Source organism: Oncorhynchus keta, chromosome 26, assembly GCF_023373465.1.
Source record: "Oncorhynchus keta strain PuntledgeMale-10-30-2019 chromosome 26, Oket_V2, whole genome shotgun sequence".
Taxonomy (NCBI): domain Eukaryota; kingdom Metazoa; phylum Chordata; class Actinopteri; order Salmoniformes; family Salmonidae; genus Oncorhynchus; species Oncorhynchus keta.
The window spans coordinates 43,913,073-43,936,359 of record NC_068446.1 but is presented as its reverse complement, the minus strand read 5'-3'; the positions used below and the strand labels follow the sequence as shown (position 1 = coordinate 43,936,359).

General features: G+C 43.8%; 1 protein-coding gene across 1 annotated transcript in view; it reads left to right on the top strand.

Moving 5' to 3' along the window:
• The window catches only part of LOC127912157 (synaptotagmin-7-like), a 131,162-nt gene that overhangs the window by 53,124 nt on the left and 54,751 nt on the right, over positions 1–23,287 (top strand). Inside the window, exon 2 of the mRNA XM_052481010.1 lies at positions 22,695–22,797. Within this exon, the coding sequence (XP_052336970.1) occupies positions 22,695–22,797 (103 nt within the window). The remainder of the gene's footprint in view (positions 1–22,694; positions 22,798–23,287) is intronic.

The window sequence follows — 23,287 nt, the reverse complement described above, 5'->3', positions numbered from 1 at the left end:
AGACACTAGGGCTGTTTGCATGGAGACACTAGGACTGGAGGTGTTAGCATGGAGACACTAGGACTGGAGCTGTTAGCATGGAGACCCTACGACTGTTAGCATGGAGACACTAGGACTGGAGGTGTTAGCATGGAGACACTCGGACTGTTTGCATGGAGACACTTGGACTGGAGGTGTTAGCATGGAGACACTAGGACTGGAGGTGTTAGCATGGAGACACTAAGACTGTTAGCATGGAGACACTAGGACTGTTAGCATGGAGACACTAGGACTGTTAGCATGGAGACACTAGGACTGGAGGTGTTAGCATGGAGACACTAGGACTGTTAGCATGGAGACACTAGGACGGTTAGCATGGAGACACTAGGACTGGATGTGTTAGCGTGGAGACACTCGGACTGTTTGCATGGAGACACTTGGACTGGAGGTGTTAGCATGGAGACACTAGGACTGTTAGCATGGAGACACTAGGACTGTTAGCATGGAGACACTAGGACTGGAGGTGTTAGCATGGAGACACTAGGACTGTTTGCATGGAGACACTTGGACTGGAGGTGTTAGCATGGAGACACTAGGACTGTTTGCATGGAGACACTTGGACTGGAGGTGTTAGCATGGAGACACTAGGACTGGAGGTGTTAGCATGGAGACCCTACGACTGTTAGCATGGAGACACTAGGACTGTTAGCATGGAGACACTAGGACTGTTAGCATGGAGACACTTGGACTGGAGGTGTTAGCATGGAGACACTAGGACTGTTAGCATGGAGACACTAGGACTGTTAGCATGGAGACACTAGGACTGGAGGTGTTAGCATGGAGACCCTAGGACTGTTAGCATGGAGACACTAGGACTGGAGGTGTTAGCATGGAGACACTAGGACGGTTAGCATGGAGACACTAGGACTGGAGGTTTTAGCATGGAGACACTTGGACTGGAGGTGTTAGCATGGAGACACTAGGACTGTTAGCATGGAGACACTAGGACTGTTAGCATGGAGACACTTGGACTGGAGGTGTTAGCATGGAGACACTAGGACTGGAGGTGTTAGCATGGAGACACTAGGACTGGAGGTGTTAGCATGGAGACACTAGGGCTGTTTGCATGGAGACACTAGGACTGGAGGTGTTTGCATGGAGACACTAGGACTGTTAGCATGGAGACACTAGGACTGTTAGCATGGAGACACTAGGACTGGAGGTGTTAGCATGGAGACCCTAGGACTGTTAGCATGGAGACACTAGGACTGGAGGTGTTAGCATGGAGACACTAGGACTGGAGGTGTTAGCATGGAGACCCTACGACTGTTAGCATGGAGACACTAGGACTGGAGGTGTTAGCATGGAGACACTCGGACTGTTTGCATGGAGACACTTGGACTGGAGGTGTTAGCATGGAGACACTAGGACTGGAGGTGTTAGCATGGAGACACTAAGACTGTTAGCATGGAGACACTAGGACTGTTAGCATGGAGACACTAGGACTGTTAGCATGGAGACACTAGGACTGGAGGTGTTAGCATGGAGACACTATGACTGTTAGCATGGAGACACACTGTTAGCATGGAGACACTAGGACTGGAGGTGTTAGCATGGAGACACTAGGACTGTTAGCATGGAGACACTTGGACTGGAGGTGTTAGCATGGAGACACTAGGTGTTAGCATGGAGACACTAGGACTGTTAGCATGGAGACACTAGGACTGGAGGTGTTAGCATGGAGACACTAGGACTGTTAGCATGGAGACACTAGGACTGGAGGTGTTAGCATGGAGACACTAGGACTGGAGGTGTTAGCATGGAGACACTAGACTGTTAGCATGGAGACACTAGGACTGTTAGCATGGAGACACTAGGACGGTTAGCATGGAGACACTAGGACTGGATGTGTTAGCATGGAGACACTAGGACTGTTGCATGCATGGACTGGAGGTGTTAGAGACACTAGGACTGGAGGACTGGAGGTGTAGCATGGAGACACTAGGACTGTTAGCATGGAGACACTAGGACTGTTAGCATGGAGACACTAGGACTGGAGGTGTTAGCATGGAGACACTAGGACTGTTAGCATGGAGACACTAGGACTGGTTAGCATGGAGGTGTTAGCATGGAGACACTAGGACTGGAGGTGTTAGCATGGAGACACTAAGACTGACACTAGACATAGCATGGAGACACTAGGACTGTTAGCATGGAGACACTAGGACTGGAGGTGTTAGCATGGAGACACTAGGACTGTTAGCATGGAGACACTAGGACTGGAGGTGTTAGCATGGAGCACTTGGACTGGAGGTGTTAGCATGGAGACACTAGGACTAGGACTGTTAGCATGGAGACACTAGGACTGTTAGCATGGAGACACTAGGACTGTTAGCATGGAGACAGCATGGAGACACTTGTGAGCATGGAGACACTAGGTGTTAGCATGGAGACACTAGGACTGTTAGCATGGAGACACTAGGACTTAGCATGGAGACACTAGGACTAGCATGGAGACACTAGGACTGTTAGCATGGAGACACTAGGACTGGAGGTGTTAGCATGGAGACACTAGGACTGTTAGCATGGAGACACTAGGACTGTTAGCATGGAGACACTAGGACTGTTAGCATGGAGACACTAGGACTGGAGGTGTTAGCATGGAGACACTAGGACTGTGTTAGCATGGAGACATAGCATGGAGACACTAGGACTGGAGGTGTTAGCATGGAGACACTAGGACTGTTAGCATGGAGACACTAGGACTGTTAGCATGGAGACACTAGGACTGTTAGCATGGAGACACTAACTGGGACTGTTAGCATGGAGACACTAGGACTGTTAGCATGGAGACACTAGACTGGAGGTGTTAGCATGGAGAGACCTAGGACTGTTAGCATAGGACTGTTATGGCATGGAGACACTAGGACTGGAGGTGTTAGCATGGAGACACTCGGACTGTTTGCATGGAGACACTTGGACTGGAGGTGTTAGCATGGAGACACTAGGACTGGAGGTGTTAGCATGGAGACCTACGACTGTTAGCATGGAGACACTAGGACTGTTAGCATGGAGACACTAGGACTGTTAGCATGGAGACACTTGGACTGGAGATGTTAGCATGGAGACACTAGGACTGTTAGCATGGAGACACTTGGACTGGAGGTGTTAGCATGGAGACACTAGGACTGTTAGCATGGAGACACTAGGACTGGAGGTGTTAGCATGGAGACACTAGGGCTGTTTGCATGGAGACACTAGGACTGTTTGCAGGACACTGACTGTTAGCATGGAGACACTAGGACTGTTAGCATGGAGACACTAGGACTGGAGGTGTTAGCATGGAGACACTAGGACTGTTAGCATGGAGACACTAGGACTGGAGGTGTTAGCATGGAGACACTAGGACTGTTAGCATGGAGACACTAGGACTGGAGGTGTTAGCATGGAGACACTAGGACTGTTAGCATGGAGACACTAGGACTGTTAGCATGGAGACACTAGGACTGGAGGTGTTAGCATGGAGACACTCGGACTGTTTGCATGGAGACACTTGGACTGGAGGTGTTAGCATGGAGACACTAGGACTGGAGGTGTTAGCATGGAGACACTAAGACTGTTAGCATGGAGACACTAGGACTGTTAGCATGGAGACACTAGGGCTGTTAGCATGGAGACACTAGGACTGGAGGTGTTAGCATGGAGACACTAGGACTGTTAGCATGGAGACACTAGGACGGTTAGCATGGAGACACTAGGACTGGATGTGTTAGCGTGGAGACACTCGGACTGTTTGCATGGAGACACTTGGACTGGAGGTGTTAGCATGGAGACACTAGGACTGTTAGCATGGAGACACTAGGACTGTTAGCATGGAGACACTAGGACTGGAGGTGTTAGCATGGAGACACTTGGACTGGAGGTGTTAGCATGGAGACACTAGGACTGTTAGCATGGAGACACTAGGACTGTTAGCATGGAGACACTAGGACTGTTAGCATGGAGACACTAGGACTGGAGGTGTTAGCATGGAGACACGCGGACTGTTTGCATGGAGACACTTGGACTGGAGGTGTTAGCATGGAGACACTAGGACTGGAGGTGTTAGCATGGAGACACTAAGACTGTTAGCATGGAGACACTAAGACTGTTAGCATGGAGACACTAGGACTGTTAGCATGGAGACACTAGGACTGTTAGCATGGAGACACTAGGGCTGGAGGTGTTAGCATGGAGACACGAGGACTGTTAGCATGGAGACACTAGGACTGGAGGTGTTAGCATGGAGACACTAGGGCTGTTAGCATGGAGACACTAGGTCTGTTAGCATGGAGACTAGTGCTGGAGGTGTTAGCATGGAGACACTAGGTCTGTTAGCATGGAGACACTAGGGCTGGAGGTGTTAGCATGGGAGGACTGTTAGCATGGAGACACTAGGACTGGAGGTGTTAGCATGGAGACACTAGGGCTGTTAGCATGGGACACTAGGTCTGTTAGCATGGAGACACTAGGGCTGGAGGTGTTTGCATGGAGACACTAGGACTGGAGCTGTTAGCATGGAGACACTAGGACTGTTAGCATGGAAACACTAGGACTGTTAGCATGGGGACACTAGGACTGGAGGTGTTAGCATGGAGACACTAGGACTGTTAGCATGGAGACACTAGGACTGCATGGAGACACTAGGGCTGTTTGCATGGAGACACTAGGACTGGAGGTGTTTGCATGGAGACACTAGGGCTGTTTGCATGGAGACACTAGGACTGTTAGCATGGAGAGACTAGGACTGTTTGCATGGAAACACTAGGACTGTTAGCATGGAGAGACTAGGACTGGAGGTGTTAGCATGGAGACACTAGGGCTGTGTGCATGGAGACACTAGGACTGTTAGCATGGAGACACTAGGACTGGAGGTGTTTGCATGGAGACACTAGGGCTGTTTGCATGGAGACACTGGGACTGGAGGTGTTTGCATGGAGACACTAGGACTGTTAGCATGGAGACACTAGGTCTGTTAGCATGGAGACACTAGGACTGTTAGCATGGAGACACTAGGACTGGAGGTGTTTGCATGGAGACACTAGGACTGTTAGCATGGAGACACTAGGTCTGTTAGCATGGAGACTCTAGGACTGGAGGTGTTAGTATGGAGACACTAGGACTGGAGGTGTTGGCATGGAGACACTAGGACTGTTAGCATGGAGACACTAGGTCTGTTAGCATGGAGACACTAGGGCTGGAGGTGTTAGCATGGAGACACGAGGACTGTTAGCATGGAGACACTAGGACTGGAGGTGTTAGCATGGAGACACTAGGACTGTTAGCATGGAGACACTAGTGCTGGAGGTGTTAGCATGGAGACACTAGGTATGTTAGCATGGAGACACTAGTGCTGGAGGTGTTAGCATGGATACACGAGGACTGTTAGCATGGAGACACTAGGACTGGAGGTGTTAGCATGGAGACACTAGGGCTGGAGGTGTTAGCATGGATACACGAGGACTGTTAGCATGGAGACACTAGGACTGGAGGTGTTTGCATGGAGACACTAGGGCTGGAGGTGTTAGCATGGATACACGAGGACTGTTAGCATGGAGACACTAGGACTGGAGGTGTTAGCATGGAGACACTAGGGCTGTTAGCATGGAGACACTGGGACTGGAGGTGTTAGCATGGAAACACTAGTACTGTTAGCATGGAGACACTAGGACTGTTAGCATGGAGACACTAGGACTGTTAGCATGGAGACACTAGGACTGGAGGTGTTAGCATGGAGACACTAGGTCTGTTAGCATGGAGACACTAGGGCTGGAGGTGTTAGCATGGAGACACGAGGACTGTTAGCATGGAGACACTAGGACTGGAGGTGTTAGCATGGAGACACTAGGACTGTTAGCATGGAGACACTAGGACTGGTGGTGTTAGCATGGAGACACTAGGACTGTTAGCATGGAGACACTAGGACTGGAGGTGTTAGCATGGAGACACTAGGACTGGAGGTGTTCGCCTGGAGACACTAAGACTGTTAGCATGGAGACACTAGGACTGTTAGCATGGAGACACTAAGACTGTTATCATGGAGACACTAGGACTGTTGGCATGGAGACACTAGGACTGTTAGCATGGAGACACTAAGAGTGTTATCATGGAGACACTAGGACTGTTGGCATGGAGACACTAGGACTGTTAGCATGGAGACACTAGGACTGTTAGCATGGAGACACTAGGACTGTTAGCATGGAGACACTAGGACTGTTAGCATGGAGACACTAGGACTGTTAGCATGGAGACACTAGGACTGTTAGCATGGAGACACTAGGACTGTTAGCATGGAGACACTAAGACTGACTGGAGACACTAGGACTGGCATGGAGACACTAGGACTGGAGGTGTTAGCATGGAGACACTAGGTCTGTTAGCATGGAGACACTAGGGCTGTGATGGACACTAGGACTGTTGGCATGGAGACACTAGGACTGTTAGCATGGAGACACTAGGACTGTTAGCATGGAGACACTAGGACTGGAGGTGTTGGCATGGAGACACTAGGACTGTTAGCATGGAGACACTAGGACTGGAGTGTTATCATGGAGACACTAGGACTGGTGTTCGCATGGAGACACTAGGACTGTTCGCATGGAGACACTAGGACTGGAGGTGTTAGCATGGAGACACTAGGACTGTTAGCATGGAGACACTAGGACTGTTAGCATGGAGACACTAAGAGTGTTATCATGGAGACACTAGGACTGTTGGCATGGAGACACTAGGACTGTTAGCATGGAGACACTAGGACTGTTAGCATGGAGACACTAGGACTGTTAGCATGGAGACACTAGGACTGCAGGTGTTGGCATGCACGTCTGAGCAGATGTTGTTAGATTATAATGCTGGTTAACTATGATGTGGGGTGTGAATACAGTATTGTTTTACTATGGTGTTGTGTGAATGCAGTACTGGTTTACTATGGTCTTGGATGATAATGCTGGTTTACTATGGTGTTGGGTTGTGAATACAGTGCACTGTTTTTCAGAGAAGTCTTTGTTATGTGACCAGGAGCAGGATGTTAGAATAGTACATTTCCTCTCTGCTCTCTGGTGATGTGCTGTCTGCCGAGCGTGAAGCTAATGAAAGCTGGAGCTAGCTGGCTAGCTAGCAGGGGCTTTAATGAATGGGTTTCAATGTTGGGGGGTGGGCATTGGGACGTGTGTGCGTGTGCGTGTGTGCGTGTGTGTGTGTGTGTGCCACTGTGTGTGTTCGAGATCGTGTGTTTGCGATCGTCATTGTGTGTGTGTTTGTGTGTGTGTTTGTGTGTGTGTGTGTGCTTCCTTTTGGGGTGCAGGGAAATCGTTTTGCTCTCTGAAAGAGGGATAGCTGTGTTTCTCACGTCTCTCCTCAGCCTAGAGGAGATGTATCCCCCCCCCCCCTACCCCATTCCCCCTACCCCCCTCTTTCTTGGAGCTGCTGTCCCCCTCTCTCTCGCTGGGTCAGGTAAAACACAGGGTAGTATTACAGGTCACGGTGTTGAAACCCAAACAACCTCCGCCTGCCTCCTCTATGTCGTCCTGTCTGTCTGTGTGCCCGTGTGTGTTTATGTGTTCCTGTGTCTCTGCGAGGCTCACACCTGTACCTGTCATATATCCTCTTCTTATCTGAGTTGGATGTTCTCAATGTTTCTGCCTGTTTGCTGCCTTCACACTTCCATTCACTTTCCCTCTGTTCCTCATGTCACCCCCTTCTCCCTCTCTCCCCTCCTCTCCCTATCCCCTCCTCTCCCCTCCCTCTCCCCTCCTTCACCCCTCTCCTCTCACCCCCTCTCCCTCTCTCCCCTCCTCTCCCTCTCCCTCTCTCCCCTCCTCTCCCTATCCCCTCCTCTCCCTCTCTCCACTCCTCTCCCTATCCCCTCCTCTCCCTCTCCCCTCTCTCTCCCTCTCCCCTACTTTCCCTCACCCTTCTCCCCTCCTCTCCCTCACCCTCTCCCCTCCTCTTTCTCACCCTTTTCCCCTCCTCTCCCTATCCCCTCCTCTCCCCTCCCTCTCCCCTCCTTCACCCCCTTCTCCCTCTCTCCCCTCCTCTCCCTATCACCTCCTCTCCCCTCCCTCTCCCCTCCTTCACCTCTCTCCTCTCCCCTCCTCTTCCTCTTCCTCACCCCTGTCCCCTCCTCTCCCTCTCCCCTCTCTCTCCCTCTCCCCTACTTTCCCTCACCCTTCTCCCCTCCTCTCCCTCACCCTCTCCCCTCCTCTTTCTCACCCTTTTCCCCTCCTCTCCCTCTCTCTCCCTCTCCCCTCTCCCCTCCTCTCCCTCACCCCTCTCCCGCTCACCTCCTCTCCCTCACCCCCATAAACCTAATATCTGTCCTCTATGTTTCCAGAGCCTTTGATATGCCAATCGCCCTACTTTCTGTGGCTGCACTTTGGGAGCATCAAAACTTTAGTCCACTCTGCCTCCCCATGGTTACCATTGTCTACTGCAGCCTGGTAACAACAACAGTTAGTCTCCATCATGGTTAATGTTGTCTACTGCAGCCTGGTAACAACAACAGTTAGTCTCCATCATGGTTAATGTTGTCTACTGTAGCCTGGTAACAACAACAGTTAGTCTCTATGGTGGTTAATGTTGTCTACTGTAGCCTGGTAACAACAACAGTTAGTCTCTATGGTGGTTAATGTTGTCTACTGTAGCCTGGTAACAACAACAGTTAGTCTCCATCATGGTTAATGTTGTCTACTGTAGCCTGGTAACAACAACAGTTAGAGTCTCCATCATGGTTAATGTTGTCTACTGTAGCCTGGTAACAACAACAGTTAGTCTCTATGGTGGTTAATGTTGTCTACTGTAGCCTGGTAACAACAACAGTTAGTCTCCATCATGGTTAATGTTGTCTACTGTAGCCTGGTAACAACAACAGTTAGACTCTCCATCATGGTTAATGTTGTCTACTGTAGCCTGGTAACAACAACAGTCTCTATCGTGGTTAATGTTGTCTACTGTAGGCTGGTAACACGGTCATATAGCGTAGTCATGTAGTATAGTGTAGTCATATAGTATAGTCATATAGTATAGTCATATAGTATAGTCATATAGTATGGTATATTCATATAGTATAGTCATGTAGTATAGTCATATAGTATAGTCATATAGTATGGTCATATAGTATAGTCATATAGTATGGTATAGTCATATAGTATAGGCATATAGTATGGTCATATAGTATAGTCATATAGTATAGTCATATAGTAGAGGTCATATAGAATAGTCATATAGTATAGTCATATAGTATAGTCATATAGAATAGTCATATAGTATAGTCATATAGTATAGTCATATAGTATAGTCATATAGAATAGTCATATAGTATAGTCATATAGTATAGTCATATAGTATAGTCATATAGTGTGGTCATATAGTATAGTCATATAGTAGAGGTCATATAGAATAGTCATATAGTATGGTCATATAGTATAGTCATATAGTATAGTCATATAGTATAGTCATATAGTATAGTCATATAGTATAGTCATATAGTATAGTCATATAGAATAGTCATATAGTATAGTCATATAGTATAGTCATATAGTAGAGGTCATATAGAATAGTCATATAGTATGGTCATATAGTATAGTCATATAGTATAGTCATATAGAATAGTCATATAGTATAGTCATATAGTATAGTCATATAGTATAGTCATATAGTGTGGTCATATAGTATAGTCATATAGTAGAGGTCATATAGAATAGTCATATAGTATAGTCATATAGTATAGTCATATAGTATGGTCATATAGTATAGTCATATAGTATAGTCATATAGAATAGTCATATAGTATAGTCATATAGTATAGTCATATAGTAGAGGTCATATAGAATAGTCATATAGTATAGTCATATAGTATAGTCATATAGTATAGTCATATAGTATAGTCATATAGTATAGTCATATAGAATAGTCATATAGTATAGTCATATAGTATAGTCATATAGTATAGTCATATAGAATAGTCATATAGTATGGTCATATAGTATAGTCATATAGTATAGTCATATAGAATAGTCATATAGTATAGTCATATAGTATAGTCATATAGTATAGTCATATAGTGTGGTCATATAGTATGGTCATATAGTATGGTCATATAGTATAGTCATATAGTATAGTCATATAGAATAGTCATATACTATAGTCAAATAGTATGGTATAGTCATATATATATAGTATAGTCATATAGTATGGTCATATAGTATAGTCATATAGTATGGTCATATAGTATGGTATAGTCATATAGTATAGTCATATAGTATGGTCATATAGTATAGGTCATATAGTAGTATAGTCATATAGTATAGTCATATAGTATGGTCATATAGTATCGTCATATAGTATAGTCATATAGTATAGTCATATAGTAGAGGTCATATAGAATAGTCATATAGTATAGTCAAATAGTATAGTCATATAGTATGGTATAGTCATATACTATAGTCAAATAGTATGGTATAGTCATATATATATAGAATACTCATATAGTATGGTCATATAGTATAGTCATATAGTATGGTCATATAGTATGGTATAGTCATATAGTATAGTCATATAGTATGGTCATATAGTATAGTCATATAGTATAGTCATATAGAATAGTCATATAGTATAGTCATATAGTATAGTCATATAGTATAGTCATATAGTATAGTCATATAGTATGGTCATATAGTATGGTCATATAGTATAGTCATATAGTATAGTCATATAGTATAGTCATATAGTATGGTCATATAGTATGGTCATATAGTATAGTCATATAGTATAGTCATATAGTATAGTCATATAGTATAGTCATATAGTGTGGTCATATAGTATAGTCATATAGTATAGTCATATAGTATAGTCATATAGTGTGGTCATATAGTATAGTCATATAGTATAGTCATATAGTATGGTATAGTCATATAGTATAGTCATATAGTAGTCATATAGTATGGTCATATAGTATAGTCATATAGAATAGTCATATAGTATAGTCATATAGTATAGTCATATAGTATAGTCATATAGTATAGTCTATATAGTATGGTCATATAGTATAGTCATATAGTATAGTCATATAGTATAGTCATATAGTATGGTATAGTCATATAGTATAGTCATATAGTATGGTCATATAGTATCGTCATATAGTATAGTCATATAGTAGAGGTCATATAGAATAGTCATATACTATAGTCAAATAGTATAGTATAGTCATATATATATATAGTATAGTCATATAGCATAGTCATATAAGATAGTCATATAATTTGGTCATATTGTATAGTATAGTCATATAGTATAGTCATATAGTATAGTATAGTCATATAGTATAGTCATATAGTATAGTCATATAGTATAGTCATATAGTGTAGTATAGTCATATAGTATAGTATATTTATATAGTATAGTAATATATTGTGGTCATATAGTATAGTATATTCACATAGTATGGTCATATAGTATAGTATAGTTATATAGTATAGTATAGTCAAATGTATAGTATAGCCATATGGTATAGTATAGTATATTCATATAGTATAGTATAGTCATAGAGTCATATACCAGGCATATAGTATCATCGTCATATAGTATAGTATAGTCATTAGTATAGTCATATAGCATGGTCTTATAGTATAGTATAGTATCGTCATATAGTATAGTCATATAGCATGGTATAGTATAGTCTTATAGTATGTATAGTCATATAGCATAGTATATTTAGTATAGTCATATAGTATAGTATAGCATAGTCATATAGCATAGTATAGTATAGTCATATAGTATAGTGTAGTATAGTCGTATATTATAGTATGGTCATATAGTGTCGTATAGTATAGCCATATAGTATAGATAGTCATATAGTATTGTATAGTTTGTCATATAGTATAGTCATATAATATAGTATAGTCATATAGTATAGTATAGTATAGTATAGTATAGTCATAGTATGGTCATATAGTATAGTATAGTATAGTATAGTATAGTCGTATAGTCATATAGTATAGTCATATAGTATAGTCATATAATATTGTTCAAAATGCAACGTGGTTAATCATAAACATCTTTAATGAAAGATGAAAATACGAACAGTTTACAAAGACAATAAACGTGAAAACCGAAACAGCCCTTGGTGCAACAAACACAGAGACAAGAACAATCCAAGAACTACTCAAAGAATATGGCTGCCTAAATATGGTTCCCAATCAGAGACAACAATAAACACCTGCCTCTGATTGAGAACCAGTCTCGGCAACCATTTTACTTTAACCACAATCCCATAACCTACAAAAAAACCCTAGACAAAACACACCACATAAATACCCATGTCACACCCTGGCCTGACCAAAATAATAAAGAAAACACAAAATACTAAGGCCAGGGCGTGACAAATATAGTATAGTCATACAGTATAGTTTAGTCATATAGTATAGTATAGTATAGTCAATTCTATAGTCTTATAGTTAGGTGATAATGCCAGAGAAGCAGGTGCTGGAGGCAGGAGACGAAGTCGGATCTAACAAACATAGACTTCGAGGGCATTATCACTTTTATACAACGGGTTACCAACATTTTCAAATAATGATTTTCATATTTTCATTAAAAATACATTTTGATTAATTTATTGTTGCTATTTCATCCATCCACGTAGATTATAGTCCCGGCACAAATCTAGGGTTGCTACCCAAGACGGCTGGTCATTCGTTCTATCGGTTCGGTTGCCAGTCGTTCAGTCTGTTTGTTCTGTATCTATGGACTCGACCCAGTCGTTCAGTCTGTTTGTTCTGTATCTATGGGACGCGACCCAGTCGTTCAGTCTTTTTGTTCTGTATCTATGGACTCGACCCAGTCGTTCAGTCTGTTTGTTCTGTATCTATGGGACGCGACCCAGTCGTTCAGTCTTTTTGTTCTGTATCTATGGGACGCGACCCAGTCGTTCAGTCTTTTTGTTCTGTATCTATGGGACTCGACCCGGTTGTTCAGTCTTTTTGTTCTGTATCTATGGACTCGACCCAGTCGTTCAGTCTGTTTGTTCTGTATCTATGGGACGCGACCCAGTCGTTCAGTCTTTTTGTTCTGTATCTATGGGACTCGACCCGGTTGTTCAGTCTTTTTGTTCTGTATCTATGGACTCGACCCAGTCGTTCAGTCTGTTTGTTCTGTATCTATGGACGCGACCCAGTCGTTCAGTCTTTTTGTTCTGTATCTATGGGACTCGACCCAGTCGTTCAGTCTTTTTGTTCTGTTTCTATGGACGAGACCCAGTCGTTCAGTCTTTTTGTTCTGTATCTATGGACTCGACCCAGTCGTTCAGTCTTTTTGTTCTGTATCTATGGACGCGACCCAGTCGTCCAGTCTTTTTGTTCTGTATCTATGGACGCGACCCAGTCGTTCAGTCTTTTTGTTCTGTATCTATGGGACGCGACCCAGTCGTTCAGTCTTTTTGTTCTGTATCTATGGACTCGACCCAGTCATTCAGTCTTTTTGTTCTGTATCTATGGACTCGACCCAGTCGTTCAGTCTTTTTGTTCTGTATCTATGGACGCGACCCAGTCGTTCAGTCTTTTTGTTCTGTATCTATGGACGCGACCCAGTCGTTCAGTCTTTTTGTTCTGTATCTATGGACGCGACCCAGTCGTTCAGTCTTTTTGTTCTGTATCTATGGACTCGACCCAGTCGTTCAGTCTTTTTGTTCTGTATCTATGGACTCGACCCAGTCGTTCAGTCTTTTTGTTCTGTATCTATGGTCTCGACCCAGTCGTTCAGTCTTTTTGTTCTGTATCTATGGACTCGACCCAGTCGTTCAGTCTTTTTGTTCTGTATCTATGGGACGCGACCCAGTCGTTCAGTCTTTTTGTTCTGTATCTATGGGACGCGACCCAGTCGTTCAGTCTTTTTGTTCTGTATCTATGGGACGCGACCCAGTCGTTCAGTCTTTTTGTTCTGTATCTATGGACTCGACCCAGTCGTTCAGTCTTTTTGTTCTGTATCTATGGACTCGACCCAGTCGTTCAGTCTTTTTGTTCTGTATCTATGGACGCGACCCAGTCGTCCAGTCTTTTTGTTCTGTATCTATGGACGCGACCCAGTCGTTCAGTCTTTTTGTTCTGTATCTATGGACTCGACCCAGTCGTTCAGTCTTTTTGTTCTGTATCTATGGGACGTGACCCAGTCGTTCAGTCTTGTTGTTCTGTATCTATGGTCTCGACCCAGTCGTTCAGTCTTTTTGTTCTGTATCTATGGACGCGACCCAGTCGTTCAGTCTTTTGTTCTGTATCTATGGGACGCGACCCAGTCGTTCAGTCTTTTTGTTCTGTATCTATGGGACGCGACCCAGTCGTTCAGTCTTTTTGTTCTGTATCTAATGTTGCGACCCAGTCGTTCAGTCTTTTTGTTCTGTATCTATGGACTCGACCCAGTCATTCAGTCTTTTTGTTCTGTATCTATGGACTCGACCCAGTCGTTCAGTCTTTTTGTTCTGTATCTATGGACGCGACCCAGTCGTTCAGTCTTTTTGTTCTGTATCTATGGACTCGACCCAGTCGTTCAGTCTTTTTGTTCTGTATCTATGGACTTGACCCAGTCGTTCAGTCTTTTTGTTCTGTATCTATGGACTCGACCCAGTCGTTCAGTCTTTTTGTTCTGTATCTATGGGACGCGACCCAGTCGTTCAGTCTTTTTGTTCTGTATCTATGGGACGCGACCCAGTCGTTCAGTCTTTTTGTTCTGTATCTATGGGACGCGACCCAGTCGTTCAGTCTTTTTGTTCTGTATCTATGGGACGCGACCCAGTCGTTCAGTCTTTTTGTTCTGTATCTATGGGACGCGACCCAGTCGTTCAGACTTTTTGTTCTGTATCTATTGCCTCAACGCAGTCTTTTCGTCTTTTTGTTCTGTATCTATGGGACGCGACCCAGTCGTTCAGTCTTTTTGTTCTGTATCTATGGGACTCAACCCAGTCGTTCAGTCTTTTTGTTCTGTATCTATGGGACGCGACCCAGTCGTTCAGTCTTTTTGTTCTGTATCTATGGGACGCGACCCAGTCGTTCAGACTTTTTGTTCTGTATCTATGGACTCAACGCAGTCTTTTCGTCTTTTTGTTCTGTATCTATGGGACGCGACCCAGTCGTTCAGTCTTTTTGTTCTGTATCTATGGGACGCAACCCAGTCGTTCAGTCTTTTTGTTCTGTATCTATGGGACGCGACCCAGTCGTTCAGTCTTTTTGTTCTGTATCTATGGGACGCGACCCAGTCGTTCAGTCTTTTTGTTCTGTATCTATGGACGAGACCCAGTCGTTCAGTCTTTTTGTTCTGTATCTAATGTTGCGACCCAGTCGTTCAGTCTTTTTGTTCTGTATCTATGGACGCGACCCAGTCTTTGGTTCTAAATTTTCCATGGCCATACTGGCTGGCAACGTTCTTATCCCTTGCTTGCTATCTAGCCAACTACAGCTAACTTACAGTCATATCAAACAGTGCAGCCAGAATAACAAAAGTAGCTGCTTTTGCATTTGTTTAAGCCGTTTCCTAGTGACATTCCTTTGTATGTATATATGGTCATAAAAATGATACTGATTCCTGATTTCCACTGGCTGATAAAACCTGCCTGCTTGTCTGTCTCATCCCGACTCCCGACACGTTCTTTACTACGGGACAGCTGGAGATCGATTTTCAATACTGAAACAATGTTGCACATGTCAGAGAGACAGACAGCAAGGTTTATATAAATCTCTGCTGTTGAAAACCAATTGCTAGTCTAAAAAAGAAATGGGAGATAATGTCTTGATGCTTTTTATAGTGGAGATCAAGTTTATAAATTGCCTGGCTGGGCTGATGAGACAGTGGATTGCACAGTGAGATGAAACAGAGTAAATAGGCATTTCAACATCATAGCTTTAGCCGGTGGTACCTTGTGAGGAGGGTCATATAGTATAGTTATATACTGTGCTGTGAAAAGGTATTTGCCACCATCCTGATTTCTTGTTTTTTTGCACATTTGTCACTTAAATGTTTCAGATCATCAAACTAATTGTAATATTACACAGTGATGACCCGAGTAAACACAAAATGCAGTTTTTAAGTGATCATTTTATCTATTAAGGGAAAAAAGCTTTCTGAACCTTCTCGGCCCTATGTGACAAAGTAATTCTTAACATCTTACCTTAGAGTAGGTTTGGTACGTAGAAACAAGGTTTGGTAGGTAGAAACAGGTTTGGTAGGTAGAAACAGGTTTGGTAGGTAAAAACAGATTTGGTAGGTAGAAACAGGTTTGGTAGGTAGAAACAGGTTTGCTAGGTAGAAACAGATTTGGTAGGTAGAAACAGGTTTGATAGGTAGAAACAGGTTTGGTAGGTAGAAACAGGTTTGGTAGGTAGAAACAGGTTTGGTAGGTAGAAACAGGTTTGGTAGGTAGAAACAGGTTTGGTAGGTAGAAACAGGTTTGGTAGGTAGAAACAGATTTGGTAGGTAGAAACAGGTTTGGTAGGTAGAAACAGGTTTGGTAGGTAGAAACAGATTTGGTAGGTAGAAACAGGTTTGGTAGGTAGAAACAGATTTGGTAGGTAGAAACAGGTTTGGTAGGTAGAAACAGGTTTGGTAGGTAGATCATTTCCCTGGTCGCACCACCATCCAAACACACAACTAGCTCTATCTAACCTACATACCTGAGAATGCATTGTGACTGCTCACTGCACCCCCTGAATGAAGCATGAAGGACAATGAATTATTGAAGACCTCTTTCATCGATAGAGGAGGAGGGAAAGGAGGAGGGAGGTGTAGTGGAGTCAAGAGATTCTAGAATGACTTGAGTCTCTCCTTGTGTTGTCAATACTTAGAGTTCATTCATTCTCAGACCAGAGGTTAGAGCCTAAACTAATTATTTTCCTCTCCTCTCAACCTCTCCACCTAGAGTAAAACTAGCCGAACCCCTTTCAATGCTGTTACCTCAATGTAAAAAATAATACCAATAACACTCATTGAGAACAACCCACCCTCCCCTGTCCTTGATAACACCCCTCCTCTTCCCCCTCCTCCCCCTCATCTCTCTCTCTCTGGTGCCTGTCCGTCCGTCCGTCTGTCTGTCTCTCTGTCTGTCTTGCTTTGCTTGCATTCTCTGTCTGTCTCTCTGTCAGTAGTTTTTAATCTGGTTCTGTCTGTGTCGTCTTCTGGAAATTAGTACACAATCAGTTTTCTTTCAACTTGAATTGTGATTTTTTTTACTTCACAAAAATTACACAAAACATACAGGACAATACTCCTTCAAAAACAAACAATAATTGTCGATAGACAGAATTCTGGACAGACAGACAGTTTTTCTGGTGGGGCGGTTCCTTGCTTTCGTCCTGCCTTTTCCAGGGTATTGCCCCTCACTCTTTGAGAGTGACACCCGAATGACACTTGCTTATTTATGATATATGCACGTTACCAATGCCAGACATGTGCTGTGACTACACCTTCCCAAGCCACACCTTTAGAGTGTTATACTTCCTGAGTCTGGACCAATCAGTTGTCAGTATTGTAAGTGGATAAAAGTACTCCGTTGGGACACAGTTTCTATCATTCCATAACTAATATCTCCCTCTTCAGTAACACTCTAAATGTGTGTATCCTTTAGATTTACAATTCTCCTCTCCTGTATTTTTATGTTTTGTGTTATATTATGTTTGTATGTGGTATATCTACATGTCTCTCTCTCCTACTCTCTCTCTCTCTCTCTCTCTCTCTCTCTCTCTCTCTCTCTCTCTCTCTCTCTCTCTCTCTCTCCTCTCTCTCTCTCTCTCCTCCACTCCCTCTCTCTCCTCTCCTTCTCTCTCTCTCTCTCCTCCACTCCCTCTCTCTCTCTCATCTCCTCCTCTCTCTCTCTCCTCCACTCCCTCTTTCCTCTCCTATCCTTCTCTCATTCTGCTCTCCTTCTCTCTCTCTCTCTCCTCTCCTCCCCTCCCTCTCTCTCTCTCTCTCTCTCTCTCTCTCTCTCTCTCTCTCTCTCTCTCTCTCTCTCTCTCTCTCTCTCTCTCCTCTCCTTCTCTCTCCTCTCCTCTCTCCTCTCCTCCCTCTCTCTCTCTCTCCACTCCCTCTCTCCTCTCCTATCCTTCTCTCATTCTGCTCTCCTCTCTCTCTCTCCTCTCCTCCTCCTCCTCTCTCTCTCTCTCCACTCCCTCTCTCCTCTCCTATCCTTCTCTCATTCTGTTCTCCTTCTCTCTCTCTCTCCTCTCCTCCCCTCCTCTCTCTCTCTCTCTCTCTCTCTCTCTCTCTCTCTCTCTCTCTCTCTCTCTCTCCACTCCCTCTCTCCTCTCCTATCCTTCTCTCGCCTCTCCTCCACTCCTCTCTCTCTCTCTCTCTCCTCTCCTCTCCTCCACTCCTTCTCTCTCTCTCTCTCTCTCTCTCTCTCTCTCTCTCTCTCTCTCTCTCTCTCTCTCTCTCTCTCTCTCTCTCTCTCTCTCTCTCTCTCTCTCTCTCTCTCTCTCTCTCTCTCTCTCTCTCTCTCTCCACTCCCTCTCTCCTCTCCTATCCTTCTCTCGCCTCTCCTCCACTCCCTCTGTCCTCCTATCCTTCTCTCGCCTCTCCTCCCCTCCCTCTCTCCTCTCCTATCCTTCTCTCGCCTCTCCTCCACTCTCTCTCTCCTCTCCTTCTCTCCTCTCCTCCACTCCCTCTCTCTCCTCTCCTCCACTCTCTCCCTCCTCTCCTTCTCTCCTCTCCTCCACTCTCTCTCTCCTCTCCTCCTCTCCTCTCCTCTCTCTCTCTCTCTCTCTCTCTCTCTCTCTCTCTCCACTCCCTCTCTCCTCTCCTTTCCTTCTCTCATTCTGCTCTCCTTCTAAATATCTCTTGACCTTGATATTTCTTCTTCTTCTTCCGGTGACTAATCTTCTTCTTATGTATTTTTAGATGTTCTCTTCTTTCCCTTTTGTAGCATATTTATTTCCTGTTTCCTGTTCATTATACTGTCTTCTTCTTCTGCCTTTATTTGGTCTTTATTCTTTGATACAAAACCTTTCCTTCTTTTGGTCTTTATTTCAATCAAACTGACAACAAAAAAACAAAGCCTTTCTTGCATTTCCAGGCTTTCCTTCGTTCTCTCTCTCTCTCATTTCTCATTTTTTCTTGCAGCTCAGTTTTTCTCCCAACGTGCTGCTGTTTTGTTAATATGTCACTCTTGGTTTCCGTCCGGAACGTTCTGTAACCTTTAACCTCACGTTGTTCATGCTATTTAACGTTGCCTGTTCTCTCTAATACAGATTCATGTTTAACTCTGCTTCTATACTTCTTTGGTGGTTGGTTCGTTCTTTCTTTCTTCGTTCCCCCATATGTCTTCTCTGCAGCCTCTAACGTGTATGTGTGTCTGCTGCTCTCTATCACGTTTCCTCTCTCTCTCTCTCTCTCTCTCTCTCTCTCTCTCTCTCTTTCACTTCATTTTCCGTTGTCTAACAGTGTATCGTTGCCTTACCTCTCAATGTGCCTTGACCAGTCTTGACCAGTCAGTCTAACATTGCATAAACTGGGCCCTCTCACTGGCTCCTCCTCTCTCTCTCTCTCTCTCTCTCTCTCTTTCATTATGTTCTTCTTTCTCTCTCTCCCACTCTCCTATCTTGTCTTATAAGTTTATTTGAAATGTTTTTAAGTTTATTTTTCTGGCTTTGTTTGGAAATGTTGTGATGATATTGTGTTGTTGCACAACTGGCCCCTACACTAATCTACTTCAATAACTGTCTCGACGTACAGCAGAAGGCCAGCTTTAACTGTCTCAATGGTAGTTTATAGCGTGTCAACTTTACAGTGTGCTACAAGTGTAAACTTTACAGTGTGCTACAAGTGTAAACTTTACAGTGTGGTACAAGTGTAAACTGTACAGTGCGCTACAAGTGTAAACTTTACAGTGTGCTACAAGTGTAAACTTTACACTGTACTACAAGTGTAAACTTTACAGTGTACTACAAGTGTCAACTTTACAGTGTGCTACAAGTGTAAACTTTACAGTGCGCTACAAGTGTAAACTTTACAGTGTGCTACAAGTGTAAACTTTACACTGTACTACAAGTGTCAACTTTACAGTGTGCTACAAGTGTAAACTTTACAGTGTTCTACAAGTGTAAACTTTACAGTGTACTACAAGTGTCAACTTTACAGTGTACTACAAGTGTCAACTTTACAGTGTACTACAAGTGTAAACTTTACAGTTTGGATACACTGGCTCTTTTGGTTTTGCTGTTGAATTCCCACCAATAAACAGACACACACACACACACAATGTCATCAGGTCTTCTGCAAGTCAATTTACATGTCTGTCTATAGTATACATGTCACTATAGATGTCTGTCTATGTCACTATGCGTGTCTGTCTATGTCACTACACGTGTCTGTCTATGTCACTACATGTGTCTGTCTATGTCACTATACGTGTCTGTCTATGTCACTACACGTGTCTGTCTATGTCACTACACGTGTCTGTCTATGTCACTATACGTGTCTGTCTATGTCACTATACGTGTCTGTCTATGTCACTGTACGTGTCTGTCTATGTCACTGTACGTGTCTGTCTATGTCACTATACGTGTCTGTCTATGTCACTACACGTGTCTGTCTATGTCACTACACGTGTCTGTCTATGTCACTATACATGTCTGTCTATGTCACTACACGTGTCTGTCTATGTCACTATATGTGTCTGTCTATGTCACTGTACGTGTCTGTCTATGTCACTATACGTGTCTGTCTATGTCACTATACGTGTCTGTCTATGTCACTATACGTGTCTGTCTATGTCACTACACGTGTCTGTCTATGTCACTACACGTGTCTGTCTATGTCACTATACGTGTCTGTCTATGTCACTATACGTGTCTGTCTATGTCACTATACGTGTCTGTCTATGTCACTATACGTGTCTGTCTATGTCACTGTACGTGTCTGTCTATGTCACTATACGTGTCTGTCTATGTCACTACACGTGTCTGTCTATGTCACTATACGTGTCTGTCTATGTCACTACACGTGTCTGTCTATGTCACTGTACGTGTCTGTCTATGTCACTATATGTGTCTGTCTATGTCACTATACGTGTCTGTCTATGTCACTATACGTGTCTGTCTATGTCACTACACGTGTCTGTCTATGTCACTGTACGTGTCTGTCTATGTCACTACACATGTCTGTCTATGTCACTATACATGTCTGTCTATGTCACTATACATGTTTGTCTATAGTATACATGTCACTACACGTGTCTGTCTATGTCACTATACGTGTCTGTCTATGTCACTATACGTGTCTGTCTATGTCACTATACGTGTCTGTCTATGTCACTACACGTGTCTGTCTATGTCACTGTACGTGTCTGTCTATGTCACTACACGTGTCTGTCTATGTCACTACACGTGTCTGTCTATGTCACTACACGTGTCTGTCTATGTCACTACATGTGTCTGTCTATGTCACTGTACGTGTCTGTCTATGTCACTATACGTGTCTGTCTATGTCACTATACGTGTCTGTCTATGTCACTATACGTGTCTGTCTATGTCACTGTACGTGTCTGTCTATGTCACTGTACGTGTCTGTCTATGTCACTATACGTGTCTGTCTATGTCACTATACGTGTCTGTCTATGTCACTACACGTGTCTGTCTATGTCACTACACGTGTCTGTCTATGTCACTGTACGTGTCTGTCTATGTCACTACACGTGTCTGTCTATGTCACTGTATGTGTCTGTCTATGTCACTACACGTGTCTGTCTATGTCACTATACGTGTCTGTCTATGTCACTACACGTGTCTGTCTATGTCACTACACGTGTCTGTCTATGTCACTATACGTGTCTGTCTATGTCACTATACGTGTCTGTCTATGTCACTATACGTGTCTGTCTATGTCACTATACGTGTCTGTCTATGTCACTGTACGTGTCTGTCTATGTCACTGTATGTGTCTGTCTATGTCACTATATGTGTCTGTCTATGTCACTGTACGTGTCTGTCTATGTCACTATACGTGTCTGTCTATGTCACTATACATGTCTGTCTATGTCACTATACGTGTCTGTCTATGTCACTGTACGTGTCTGTCTATGTCACTATACGTGTCTGTCTATGTCACTATACGTGTCTGTCTATGTCACTATACGTGTCTGTCTATGTCACTGTACGTGTCTGTCTATGTCACTGTACGTGTCTGTCTATGTCACTATACGTGTCTGTCTATGTCACTATACGTGTCTGTCTATGTCACTACATGTGTCTGTCTATGTCACTGTACGTGTCTGTCTATGTCACTATACGTGTCTGTCTATGTCACTATACATGTCTGTCTCATTGGTGTGTATTGAGGTCTAGGGGGGCTTTTCTGTCAACATGTTGTTTGTTCAGGTCCTGGTACATCTAGATAACAGTGTCTGATAGGGGCTTGTGTTCCACTCATATAACATTATGTTTCACCATTAAACTCATTTGCATGGATATCCTTGTAGGAGGTAACTAACTTCATACTAAGGGATATATGTTGGTTGTGTACTCCAGACTCAGAAACAATCTTAAAATCAGACAGGGCTGTAACATCAAATATATCGAGTTAGCACACCCTGGGCCTGCGTGTTTTGATAGTCACCTCGTCCCGTTTTCGACCCTTCTCTCTCTCTCTCTCTCTCTGTGCGGAGTCTGGAGTCAGCCCCATGGTCACCCTGTCCTCTCTCTCTACAGGGGCGTGTCCAACAAGCCAGGCAACAGTCCCAAGGGCCACCCCCCCGACGGACACTCCTCAGTCACCGATCTGGCCAACTCTCTCACCGGAGACATGGTCATGGTACGACACATCTTTCCTCCCTCCCTTATCCATCTCTCTCTCCCTCCTATTCATTCACCTCCTCCTCCTATTCCTCCTCCTCCTATTCCTCCTCCTCCTATTCCTCCTCCTATTCCTCCTCCTCCTCCTCCGATTCCTCCTCCTATTCTTCTTCCTCCTCCTCCTATTCCTCCTCCTATTCCTCCTCCTCCTCCGATTCCTCCTCCTATTCTTCCTCCTCCTCCTATTCCTATTTCTCCTCCTCCTCCTCCTCCTCCTCCTCCTCCTCCTATTCCGATTCCTCCTCCTATTCCTCCTCCTCCTCCTACTCCTATTCCTCCTCCTCTTCCTATTCCTCCTTCTATTCCTCCTCCTTCTATTCCTCCTCCTCCTCCTATTCTTCCTCCTCCTTCTATTCCTCCTCCTCCTCCTATTCTTCCTCCTCCTCCTATTCCTCCTCATCCTCCTTTTCCTCCTCATATTCCTCCTCTTCCTCCTATTCCTATTCCTC